The sequence below is a fragment of the Emydura macquarii genome, unplaced genomic scaffold (genome assembly GCF_026122565.2).
Source record: "Emydura macquarii macquarii isolate MOO-44397 ecotype Brisbane River unplaced genomic scaffold, CSIRO-AGI_Emac_v2 contig_480, whole genome shotgun sequence".
Classification (NCBI taxonomy): domain Eukaryota; kingdom Metazoa; phylum Chordata; order Testudines; family Chelidae; genus Emydura; species Emydura macquarii.
In genome coordinates, this window is record NW_027130617.1 from 7651951 (window position 1) to 7665307 (window position 13357).

Genomic DNA, 13357 nt, shown 5'->3' on the forward strand with positions numbered 1-13357 from the left:
TTTTTTGTCTTATGAATATTTCATGCTTGAGAAACTTTATGCTGTGGAACACAAAGATTTTGCAGCACTACAGCAGGCAGCAATCCTAAAATTGTTCACTTTTCTCAATATAAGGTGGCGTAAAAACCTAACAGCTGAGTCACAAGAGTGAGAATAACTTGCTAGCAATGTCTAACTGATGGAGAAAATGCTGGCACTGATTGAAGAATGGCATAAAAAAGAATAATTGTATGCAGTCATTATTTAAAATAGTGGTTAAAGCACCCATGCACAAAAGTGGTGCTATATACATCATCATGAGACCATGGTAATGCGGTTTCTTAAAATACATATTAATGCATCACTTCGTCTTGTGTCCAGGTCTCAGAATTAGGGCAGATGGGGATGAGCTCACCCGCTTGTGATAAACAAAGTTTGGAGAACAAGCAGAATAGTATAGAGCAGTGTATCTCAACAACTGATACGTGGACCGGCTCCGGTTCCTGAGATCAGCCTGACATAGTTTAGGAAGGCAGCAAGCTGGTTCCTGGTATCAAAAAGGATGAGAAATACTGGTTTAGAAAACAGAAAAAAAAATCCATGCAGAGAATAGAGGTTATAAGAAACAAACATTTGAGGAGCCAGTTGTTTGGTATATGGAAAGGAATGATGATAAAGCAGCTAAAACTAAAATACTAAGAGAAAATTCAATGAATAAAAAAATAACAAAGGCAGTTTAATACTATGTAAAGAATTACAGAATACCTTTTCTTAATTTCTTCTTCCAGGAAGAGAGTAGTCTCAGTGAAGATTCAGCGCAGAGAAACAGAGCAGTGAGAACATGTAAACTACTGAATTCAAAGGGACAAATTCCCTGCTATGCCCAGTATCTGCTTGGCATGGCAGGGGTTAAGGAGCTACAAAAGAGCTGTTTGCAGCCACTGCATTGGCCCTGGCCCAGACATGGCTTACAGCGGCTTTGGGAATCTAATCTCTAGCACCTGATTGTGGGCCCAAAGCACTGTCTGTCAGCTGGAGACTGCTGGAGAGTAGCATGCTCCTGCCATGACTCCTTGACTTGCCTCCTGCACATTTCCTATGCTGGGTTAAGGCATGGGGAGGATCGTAGGAGCTGGCAATGCTGACTCTGTACAAACTCTTATGCCAGGTGGATGACTTCTCTATGCTATGGAAGTTCCCAGATGGGGTAATTCAGCCATCCGATGGCCCATGAATACTACCAGAGTGACACAAAAGGGCCTAGAGCATCTAGTCCAAAATAAAAAGAATTAATATTATCAGTTTTATTTTCTCTGTGTTCATTGATATTTGATGTTCATTAGTTGCGCACTTTATGAGTTTAGCAAGAAAATGCAAAATGTTCTGTGTGTGCACAATATGCAATTTTCAGAGGCTTAGAACGCAAACCAAACAAAACCACTTTTCACTAGAACTCTCAAAGATAGCTCACCTCAATGACCACTCTTCCTGTGACAAATTACAACTTTCTACCCGGAGCACTTTTGGCATTACGACTTCTTCCAAAAACATCACAAGACTGCTGGGAGATGTCTGTTTTCATGTTCTTCCTCCTCAGAAATAATGAAACCAGTTTTCTCACATTTTCACGAGGAAGAAAATCATCTTCAGGCAGACGCCAATCCAGGAAAATTTTAGCATGAAGGGTAAATGTTTTTGAAAATTGGGAGTCTGGAAATGGGGTTAGAATGGAAAATATTATGCAGCCTTAATTATAGTCAAGGTCCAGATTATGCAATATGTTAGACTTAAATCATGTGGTAAGGACTCTAGATTTATGCAGCCATCTTAAACACACATTGCCTTGAAGAAAACAATCTTGAGGGTTTTCAGAAGCTGCTGGAGGAACAATAAAACTGAAACTAAGTTCACTGGGAAAAATTTGTGCACCTAGCATACGGTTTTCCACATGATCAAGTGGGAGATAGACAATCTTAAAAACCTTGTGCTGTGATCCACACAAGCCTGATTTAAATTTTAATGAATCCCCTGGTGGTGGCAGCTGCCTAACTAGTTGAATTTTAAATTGCTCCCATGGCTACCAGATCCTGCTACTCCATGTTTACTCACCTACAGCCTTTTCTAACTTCTGTTCCTCTAGTACCCCTCTCCCCAAAGCTGCCCTATCTGGTCAAGAATCTCCATAGCTCCAACTTTCTTAGCTTTCCTCCCCCAGCTTCCTTTCTCCTAAGCTCCCAAAGCCAGGCAGAAACCTTCATAGTTGCAGACCTGCTAAGAATCAAAGGAGGGAAATCCTTTTCTTTCACAGGTCCACAGATAAGATAGGTGTTTGTGGACACAACGCAGTCAAGATCAGTTCAACCCCTGCCGGTAAGAAGGTGGCCAGGTGGGTTGGCCATCTCAGTGTTTTCCTTGCAGAGCTCATGGGTGAAGCAGAATTTCCCTTTTCTCCTTCCCTTTCCATCTTTTTAAGGACTGCATTGTGGGAGCAGAGGACTTAGTGAGGGAAAGCACTCAACAAAGAAACAGGCAGGCAGCAAAGCAATTTGACAGAGAAAGAAAATCAAGAACCAGAGAAGGTAGCATTTTCATTGATTTATAGAGAGCTGCCAGTGATTTATGTGGCGACGTTACAGAGAGAAGAGTTATATAGCCATTTGCATAGCTATGTAATTGCAAAGTATGTGGGACCGTGTTCCTATAGTGGTCACTACCATTCCTACATAATACATTTTTTCTCTCTTAAACCATATGGACTGTTTCTGCTATTCTAGAGTTTCAGCAGATGTCATGCTTTTATTCTTTGGTCTTTCATGTTCTTTCTCACCAGTTTTGCTATATGCAGCAGAAATGTGTACACTTGAAAAATGTAAAATATACTTAATAAGACAATTTGATTTCAATTCTGCTTCCAGATACATGAAGATACATCACTATGAATCATGTAAAGTCATTTAGAACTTATAAGTGCACAGGGAGAATTTACAAAATGAATGGCTGTGTGTCTGCATATCTAAGAGCAAGACCCAAATGTAATGGAAATTGGATAAATAATGAAGCTATGTCTGACATGGAAAATGTCTTCAGTCATGACGGAAAAAGGTTGTATAAAGATCTATGCCTCATGACTGACTGACTGATCCCTCCTCCCCCTAAATCACCAGATGTTGGTATTCTTTACAAACTACTTATATAAATGTGAGATCTTTCATCTAATGTTCCCTATTAGAACCCTATTTATGAAAATAAAAAGAACACTGAAAAATAATTATGTTAAGAAAATATGAGTACCATATTATACCACTATAAATGTACCAGATCCACTGCAGTTCTTTAAAATGTGGTTATTTTTATTTGTATCATGGTGTTACCTAGAGGTCCCAACTGAATTCTGGGCCCCATTGTGTGAGGTACTGTACATGCACATAGTAAGAGACAGTCTCTACCTTTATGAGCCTATAATCAAAACAGACAAGACGTAGAATCACAAAGAGGTGAAGTGATTTGCCCAAGGTCATGCAGTGGGTCAATGACAGAGTTGGGAATAAAATCTGGGTCTTCTGACTCCCAGTCTAGTGCTTTGTCCCCTAGACCGTGGTGTCTCCATTTAGGCTACTTGCTGCTTCTCTCATGAATGTCATGGCAATTTGAAATGGAAGCTAACTGCTGCCTTTTACTATTAGGGAACAAGCACTTTTTCTAGTTCATAATATGCTTGATTACCTTTAGATTGAGCCAGGAATACATTATAATCAAAACAAACTTATTCACCTTAAAGCTTTGCTGGCTTAAGGTTTCATTGTTGATTCATTATATTGTCAGTTCTCTATTGGCAGTATAATGCTTTTTATATCTGGATGAAGACAGTTTTCGTGGGAGATACCGTTATCTTTAAATGAACAGGATTTAGCCTCTCTGGAAAGAACAAATTCATCAATGATGAATCCCTGGAGAAACTACTGAAACAAAAACCACAGTGCTGCTAGAGATTTGTACAGTTCATCATTTATAATGCAACTTCTGGAAGTCTTTAACAAGAAGTTTTTCCTTTCTTTAAAAATATACAGCATGATGCTTCAAGCGCCTTCTTTTGGGTGGCAGTTACAAATCTTACTGTACGACAATAATAAACTGAGACTTTAAACATCTTCCACTGTTCTATTTTTGCCCCCGCTGCTGCTGTTACTCCCTAGAACAGAAATAAATGAACTATGTACAGAGCAGCTATATGTTCTGACTGATCTGTTAAGTCCAGTGCCTGCATACCCATGAAACAATACAAATAGTCACATTGAATCTTTTTTTCTGTGCAAACATTCTGCTCTGTAAGGAGGTTAATGATGGTGTGATAATTGGAAATTTAAAGAAGTATCTCAAAACATATATTTAAGAAATTGTGGGAGAGATTTCAAAAGCACCCAAGGGATTTAGGAGCACAAGACTAAGTGACTGTGCTTTCAATGAGACTTGAGTTCCTAAATTTCTTGTGTTCTTTTCAAAATCTCCCCTCTAAGTGATGTGATAACTTTTAATGAAACCACCATCTTAAATATCTAGCTGTCTAGTAGCTACTAATACAGCTCCTCTTTTAGCTTATCTAATAATTCAGTTCAATAAAAAAATTGCATACCGCCTCACACAGCATTCCAAGCCAAGCTGTCTGAAATGAAAGCAATGAAAAATCAGCAGTCTTATCAACTCTCTGGCTGTAGACTGTTTGTAAGGGAAACCCTCTATAAACCCCTTCCTGAGTTCCTGAGTTTACAAAGGCAGATATTATTTATAGTTAAAGAAACGGTTTCTGTAGAAACAGTAACTTTACTCTCAGAATATTAACAAAAATCATTTTGAGATGGAAATTGTCCCTTGCTCACTGAAAATAAATCAATCATAAATCATGTCTGATAAAATTTGGTTTGTCTGTTTGTGAGTTACCACAGGACCTAAGCAGAAATGACCATTTTTCCTTTTAATATTTAACACATCAGCAGAACCATCCTCATAGCACCAGTGAAGTTAGACCTATTGCAAAATGGCCACAATATATTCTACTCAGCAACTATGTAAATTGTAATGTTGGAAACTTTCCATGTCAAATCTGATTTGTGAATTTCTTTGATGAAGAAAGATCTATTGCCTCAATAATTTACACTTCTCTAATTTGTACCTTTATAACACAAATTGTGGACTTTCTGCTTTTCAACAAAATTTATATATTTATACTTTATATTTTAAAATTTATTCTCACTGGTCCTGTCTTTAAGCCATAGGAGCTTGTGCAAACATTAAAAATATTCAAAAGTAAAGGATCAAGATCCACAGCACAAAGATTTGCCCATCATCCCCAAAGATGATCTAATTTTAGCAGCCATCCATCACCAGTGCAAGAAATATCCATCACTGAGCCTGCCAACCTGATAAAATAAATTAGACTTACAACATGCCCTGAAAGTCTGAAAATTCATTCCCTAACTATGCAAAGGAAGAATCACAAGTCCTTCCCAAAAATGTTTCCCCTTCCTTTTTAATTCATGGGGTTTTAGCTTCAGCACCACCATTGCATCAGTAGTATCTGGGGGAGAGGCAGACTCTCAGTTACATAGGTACTACATCATTTATACAGGTATATAGGTCAAAACCAACTCCTTAAATTCCTTCTGGATACTAATCAGACGCCAGCTCAAGATTGTGTCAAAAATGTATTGATGGCCATAGTTCTTTTCTAGCTGATACAGCCTGACAATCCTGCAAGAAAAACGTCTGTCATCATTTGCACTACTGAGGCTATAGTATCAGCCTTGGGTCTTTTCAATTTACAAACAGCCACATATTCATTCCAAAGAATAGGGGATCTCCCTGTGAGTTTTGGAGTCTATTGTTTAGATGGGAAGGATGCAAACTCTCCCTTTCCCTACATTATTTGTTCAGGATGCCTCTTTTTTTAACATGCCTTATTTTACCTTGGTATATACTACTTCTGTTCTTACTTTTGCTTGCAGGAGTTTTTACAAGTTAATTGTGAGACATTCCTCAACATTTTTACTCTCCAAGAATGGTACTCCTGTGTTTATGCATCTGTAAAGAAGGAAATTACTTATCTATAATTCTGCTTCTTTGAGGCCACCACACACATTTTCCACCCCTCTTCCCTCAAAGTTAGACTTGGTGTTTTATTGGGGGGTATATAGCTGTCGAACCTAAATTTATTTCCATTCTTGAGATGATCACCATCTCCTGAATTCTGACGAATTCACACATGTGATTTACTAGTTGGGATCTTTAAGAGGACACTTGAGAAATGAAAAGGTACCAGGAGAACAAAAACTACATCTATGCAAAACTGCCAGTTGGCAGACTCAAAGTGCCAAAAAACTAACAGCTAGGGGCGGTCCACGTTTTGTCACTCTTGGAAGCTGAAGTCCCAAGAATGGAAATCCTGTGTGGGAATAATTACAAGTGAAGACTTTTTCCTTATAAATATCAGCAGAATAGTAGCATAATTGTTAGTATTATTTTTAATTAAAGTATTTTTTTAAAATATTCAGACGATACTGCCAAAAAGGTACTGTATCAGAGATTGGAATGTTTTTTAAGAATTTATTTTAATAATTCATGTTGACATTGTCCCTTTAAATGTATTGTGATGACATTGTTTCCAGTTGGACATGCTTGATGTGTTGAAATTATTACAATGAATTAATGCTAACGATAACAATCTAGGATATTTATCCCCTGCTACTAAATACTAATTACTGTAATATAATTGCACTTAGACTAGGCTCTGAGCTTAGTTTATTCACTCAATTTAAATGCTGTCAAATAATAATAGTAATAAAACCTAGTTTTCCCAGGCCTCATTCTGTTTCATAACTAGGAACCAGGGTTTTCAATCATTTTTAATTCCCAGCAACTTACGAGGTCATGGTGACTTAGTAAGCAATAGTTTTCCAAACCTACACCATCTAGACAAATGGGCTTTTTTTAATGGGTGAGAGGGTTTTTAGTAATCTTCTGAAACTTGAACCAGCTCTAGGTTGTTGGCTAAGACAACACATTTTGGCATTCAGTGATGTTTTCCACCAGCAGTATTTGTCTAATTAAACCCAGACATGAAAGGATTTAAAAGAGAGTGAGGACTGTGTGTAGAGGTAGAATTATGAAATGAATAAAATTAAATCTTCGTGTTCATTTGGCACTTGTTAGCATTACTCCAGCAGCCCCAGGTAACGTCTAGGCGTCATATTGCAAGGATCTGTGTGTGCTTTATTAAGTCCATGTAGCTTTAAAACTATAGTTAGCGTAATAGGGTATCACAGTGGGTGTAATACTGAACAATGGTGGAGTTTCCTAGGCTGATCTTTACTTACTTTTATGATTACATAATATATATATATAAAAAATACATATCCTTCTATGTACTGTAAGAATAAAGTTGAGTTTGAATTATTTATACAAGGTGATCAATATTTATATATGTACAATATAAATATACCATGAGAGAAGAGGAGATGATTGTTGAATGCTTCCTGCAATACAGCTGTTTTTTGTCACAGTGTATTATGTTTTAATATTCAAACTATGTTATTGTTTTGAGGTCAGATCCTGAAGTTATATGTGTCAGTTTTATTCATTTCTTACTCAGTCACAATCTCATCAACTTCAACGTAAGTCTTCCTGAATAAGAAATGAGTCAACGCTCACCAAGGCCTTGGGATTTGGCCCATTGTTAATATAATATTTATTCATGTGTTTTATATACTTGCTAAGTAGCATCTTTTCTCGTTTTCAATTTAGAAACTGCCCAGTTTTGGGCCTTACCTTGAGCAGCGCAAAAAGATAATAGCTGTGAACAAGATTAAACTGAAACAGCAAACCACAACTGTTGTACTGCCTGAGAAAAAGCATTTTGTTCCCAAGAAGCCCATTCCAGCAGTCAAGGTAACAAAATTAAATAAATATATTTAATAAGTGATCAGCCACCACACTGCGGATGCAAACAATCATTATTAGCTGTTTGCGTTGTTACTGTGTTTGTAAGCTTGTTATGCAACGTTATGTAGAGTGTCAAGAAAGAGGCAAACCAACTATCTATGCAGGCTCTCTCAGCTTTTAAACAAAGCTGATGGGGAAAAATTTGTGTTTCACATGTCGAAGTGTGTGTTCTTCTTCCTAATGACACTTGTCCAGTTCAACAGACGTCTGGGCAGCAAATCAATAAAAGTGCATGTGGGGACGAAATGGCATTTTGAATAATACATTTAAGGTAAAAATGTTCAAAGGTCTCCGTTAATTCTGGATGGCTCCATTTTTGGTTGCTCAATTTGAGACACCTAGGTCTCAATTTTTATAGGTGTTATGTACTCACATCTCTCATTAATTTCAATGGAAATAGCAGGTGCTCAGCATGTGTAAAAATCAGGTCCTAGGTTTTCAAGTTGGTTACCTATTAGGGTGACCAGACCTCCCAATTTTATAGGCAAAGTCCTGACATTGGAGGCTTTTTTTATACAGGCACCTATTATCTCCCCATCTCAATTTTTCACACTTGCTATCCGGTCACCCTAATACGTAAATCTTGAAAATGTTGGCCTAAGTGATTTCTCCGAAGTCACACAGTGAGTCAGCAACAGAATCCAAATAAAGCCTTAACTACTCTCAGATCTCCTGTGTCACAGCCTAACATTCATTCCCATATAGCAAAGCTCTCCCTGCTCCTTTCCCACCATGATAATGACACAGCAGCCAATATTTCCAGCAGGGAAGTTATAGCAGGTAAGTGTTCTAAGGCACCTTCATATTACATTCAGACTCACTCCAGGGTTAACAAGAAAAAAAATCTCTATCACTTCAAATAAGTGCAGCCTCCCTCTCGGATACAAAATTAAAATGTCTTCTACCAACTCTCCAGATCACGTAGGAGACTTTCAGTCAATCAAGGACAAAGACGACATGACGTTCATCGTGTGACCTGGTCTGTGAGAACTATCCCAGCAAATGGAGCTTGAATTTGAAATACACCACCGATGGTGGTTTAATAACATTTATAACTATGCAGAGAGAGGGAAAAGCTTTTACTGAAAGTTTGCAAACACACACAATGTTCAGAATGTACCAACACAGCTAGAAGACAAAACAAGGATAATTTTGAGACTTCTGCAGGTTGCACAGCTCTGTTGACCTCCACTTCTTCTTTGGTTTCATTATTTTGGTGTACATCATGCTGACAGTGCAATCAGTTTTTATTCTAAGGAGCTGAGCTTTTTTCTCTTATGTATATGAAAAGTCCAAAGAATAGAGAGAGAATTTTTTTAAAAGAAAGGTTGAACATTTTCAAAGACTGTTTGACCCTCAGAAGTTTTACAGTTTTATTCTGTTTGTAGAGAAAGTATTGATGTAATGAAAAAACCCAACTGCATTTTCAATGAGACAGCTTCTACTACAGATAAAGCCTAAAACTAACCAGAAATAAATAAACCAAATGGGCTAAAAAAAAGTTTAGTGGAAGAAAAAGGACAGACATAAAAAGAGACAGGGAAAAGAACAAAGACAGAAAAGTTTGGATGTGTGAACAAATATCTGAGGAAGAAATAGGAAGACAAACCCAGAAATTTAGTAATAAAAAATAGAAGATAACCGAACATAACAGAAGACCAGGAAGTAGGTTGAAATATACTGCAGAAAAGATCCAAATTTACAGTCCTTAGTCAGGTAAAATTCCCACTGAAGCTAAGACTTAAACTCTGTCCTCTTTTAAAAAATATCCAGCCCTAACAATATTCAAATTTTCTATGTGCTCACGTATGTGCTTTCTGATTGTTCACAACATACCTTCTTGTGATGGGATGCACTACAGCTGGGTCCCAGAAGAAGAGAAGCCTTGGCAGCCTCAGTTTAAACCCCTGTAGGCTTTCCTTTGGGGGGGTGGGCGGTAGAAGCAGAAAGGGAAGAGTTAAAGGATGGGGAGCACCTGTGCTGGGCTCAGTAATTTACCAGGCCCACCTTCTGGGTACAAAAGAAAAAGAAGCAAGTACTAGGAGACTAGTAGAGAAGAGACTAACCGCAAGAGAAAGGAAAATTAACCCCAGAAAAAGAAAAGTTGTTTTTAAAGACTTTGGATAAATTATGACATTTCCATAGAGAGCTCATCAACCAAATAAATTGGTGCCTTTGCCATATCTAGGTCTAAATCCAGGTTTTTAAAAATCCAAGAAATTAAAAGAACGTATGTATCTCCAAAGGTGGTTCACCACAACCTTCTCAGTGACCATCCCTGAAATGGGAATGTTTCAAATGGGGCCAAAACTGATGAAAATATTAGCAAACAGGCGGCTGCTCAACACACCACCCATCTCCCCTTTGCTACAGGTTGTTAGGCAGTTTCTTAATTCCTCTCTTTGGGAAAGCTGTTTTCATCAAGAGTACATGCATGCTCTGGCCACAGGATTTTTCACAGAAAGCTTACCACGTACATTCAGAACATCCAACATTGAGACCAAATGAAACTCAACCAAAAAGAGAGCTCCTGCTCCAACACTGTCCTCAGAGCCAGACAGACTGTCACAAGCCTATCTGAGAACTATTTACACTTAGAATCATTAAACTCTAGATCCACCAAGTTGTGCTCAGAACATGGTGTTCTTCTGGTGTAGTCTTTGCTGATGCCATCGGCAGAGGAATAAGCTAAACTTTGTTACTTTCAGGCTGGAATAGTGCAATGCACTGGACTTAGGGCTATCTTTGAAGACCAGTTAGTCCTGGTCTCTTCTACACAGTTAGGTTGATATAAGGCAGATTACATCAACCTAATTATGTCAGTGTACACACTACAGCCTTGTGTTGCTGATGTAAGTGCCCTATTACACCAACATCATAAGCCTTATGCCTCTCATGGAGTTGGAGTTATGTCGGTGTAGTTAAGGCGCTGCAGTGTCTATGTAAACACTGCATTACTTACATCAGCTGTTGACTGTCTTGTCAATTTTAGGGCTCCCTGTTGAAGCTATGAAATTGACAAGAAAGCTGGGCAGCTACAGCCCGCTGCCCCTGCCTCCCAGCTCCTAGCCAGGCTGCTGCCCAGAGGCTCCCCACTCAGGGAGGCAAGAAGCCTGGGCAACGAGTCCCCTACCCTGCCCCCCCAACTGGAAGCAGGGAGGCAAGAAGCCCGGTCAGCTGGGTGTGGGAAGCGAGATGCCTGGGTGGCTGCTCCTCCACTTCTGGCTAGGACTGGAAGCTGAGCTCCGGCGGGTAGCTGCGTGGAAGGCTCTCAGCTCCCCACACTGCCCCTCTTCAATCAGTGGAGGCACTCCTGACAGAAGGAGGATACTGTGGTGGCTGTAAGTCGACCTAACAGAGGTCGACTTAGGGCTGTAGTGTGGACATGCCCTAATTAGACACTTCAGCTGGTGCAGAATGTGGATGTCCAATTTTTAAGAGGGTTAGGTCAATGTGAGCACATAAGTCTTATGTTTTGCCCTGGCTGCATATCTGGAGAAATGTAAGGAGGTGAGGATTATCCAGAAAGCTGTAAATGACATGGGAGCTGGTCATACCTGAGTGCATTGCCTGTTGTTTTTACTTCGTCCAGCTGCAAATCTCTTGCTCTGTCCCCAGATTAGAACTTGTGGGAGTGGCGGCCAGTAGAACTTGCTTTGTAGCAGCTGCACAGGGTTAGAATTCACTCATCTGCCATTGCCTGGGTTTGGTGATTTGTTAATTTTGGCATTTGGTTAAATTCAGTCTGTAGCCAGAAACTTCCCTCCTTTAGGTTTAAAAACCCTTCTATGTTTGTCCAATAGCTATTGTAAGTGTATGGCTCCCCCTTTCATTCTCTCAAACCTTTTACAATCTACAACTTACTCCTTTAATATTCAGTCTCTTTTGATTTGTTTTTTCTCACCTTGTTTCAGTTACAACTTTAATCTCAAAATTCCCTCTGTGCATATACTGGTCTGTTGGCTCCCCTATTTCCAGTGTTGCATTTATATGCAGATACCATAGCTACTCCCCCGCCTACCCCAGGTTACCTCTTTATTACTTTATCCCATCCCACCCCACCCCATTAAATTTCTTTAGTTTTTCTCATAACTTCATTCCTTTTGTTTCCTTGAGGGCCTATGTTATCTATTTCACTGCTTAATATTATTTCCTCTCCAACCTCCCATCTGTTTATTAGTTTGTTCCTCCTTTCCTCTCCTAGCCTCTCTGTATAGATTACCCAGTCCACTAGTTTAAATTCTGACACAACTTTGTTTATTCTCTCAACTAGCACAACCATTATGCTCCAGCTGTTGTAAAAAGACACCTAGTGCCCCACAAACCTACATGATTCTTGTCTGAACTGCTTTTTAACCATACATCCAAGTTCTGCATCTGCCATCACTACCTCATCGTGAACACAAAGCTGTTAGTATTTCAGGGGAAGCTATACATAACGTTACGATTTTTGCTTCATACTGATTTGTAATTCTTCAAACATGGTTTACGGACTTTGAGTCTCTAGTCTCCACATATTTGTTCCAACAAGGATTAAAGCAGTGACTTCTCTGCACCTTCTGTCATGCTGCTGTCCTTGAGGACCCCCATATCCTTGCTATATAACATCTGAGAAAGGAATCTCAGTTCAATCTAAGCAAGTTTGAATTAGATCAGTACATGGATGGAAGGCCCTCTATCCCCACCTAGAGTGCCATGTATGATTCAATAATGTTATTCTTTCCTCTCTGCTGATATTAAACCAGTGCCCTCGAATGGTGTTTGGACACTGTGCTGCTGTGACTAAAAATGGAATGATTCCTTGTGATCATTCAAGGATCCCATGTAAAAGAAGTGGTGTTGTTATCTGATTTCTAGGCCAAATTCTAATACAGAGTATTTACATTCTGCCATCCAAAATGCCCCTCTTCGCTCCCCCACCCCATAGTTTTAATTTGATATGGTATTCATCTCCCGACTCAAAACATTGTGCAGTGTTGTTGTGTGCTTTTTTAACAGCAGCCAGAGATGGCTGTATTATATTAGTGAATGAAGTGAGTCATACATACATAGAGAGAGAGAATGAGGACCAGAGAAATAGTCATGCTGGATCAGACAAGTAGATCAGACCAGTGGTTCATCTAGTCCAGTATCCTGTCTTCAACAGTACTTCAGAGGGAGATGCAATAAAAACCATAGTGGATAATTATGGAACAAACTGCCAAGTGGAAGTTTCTTTCTAACCCTTATCAGATCTATGCCCTAAAGCATGAGGATTTATATCCCTTCTTAAACAAATGTAATTCTGGATGTTCTCCTTATCCAGGTTTTATCTAACCCTCTTCTGAATCCTATTAAGACATTGATTTCAATAATATCTTGTTGCAACGAGTTCCATAAGTAAATT

General features: G+C 39.0%; 1 protein-coding gene across 7 annotated transcripts in view; it reads left to right on the top strand.

The window, feature by feature from the left end:
* The window catches only part of DPYD (dihydropyrimidine dehydrogenase), a 490220-nt gene that overhangs the window by 462509 nt on the left and 14354 nt on the right, over positions 1 to 13357 (top strand). For 6 of the 7 annotated variants that reach the window (XM_067538400.1, XM_067538402.1, XM_067538403.1 and 3 more), the window contains one exon: positions 7774 to 7917. In XM_067538400.1, coding sequence (XP_067394501.1) covers positions 7774 to 7917 — 144 coding nt within the window. Of the gene's footprint in view, positions 1 to 767; positions 1261 to 7773; positions 7918 to 13357 lie in introns of those variants that run through there. The other variant, XM_067538404.1, reaches the window with a different exon arrangement.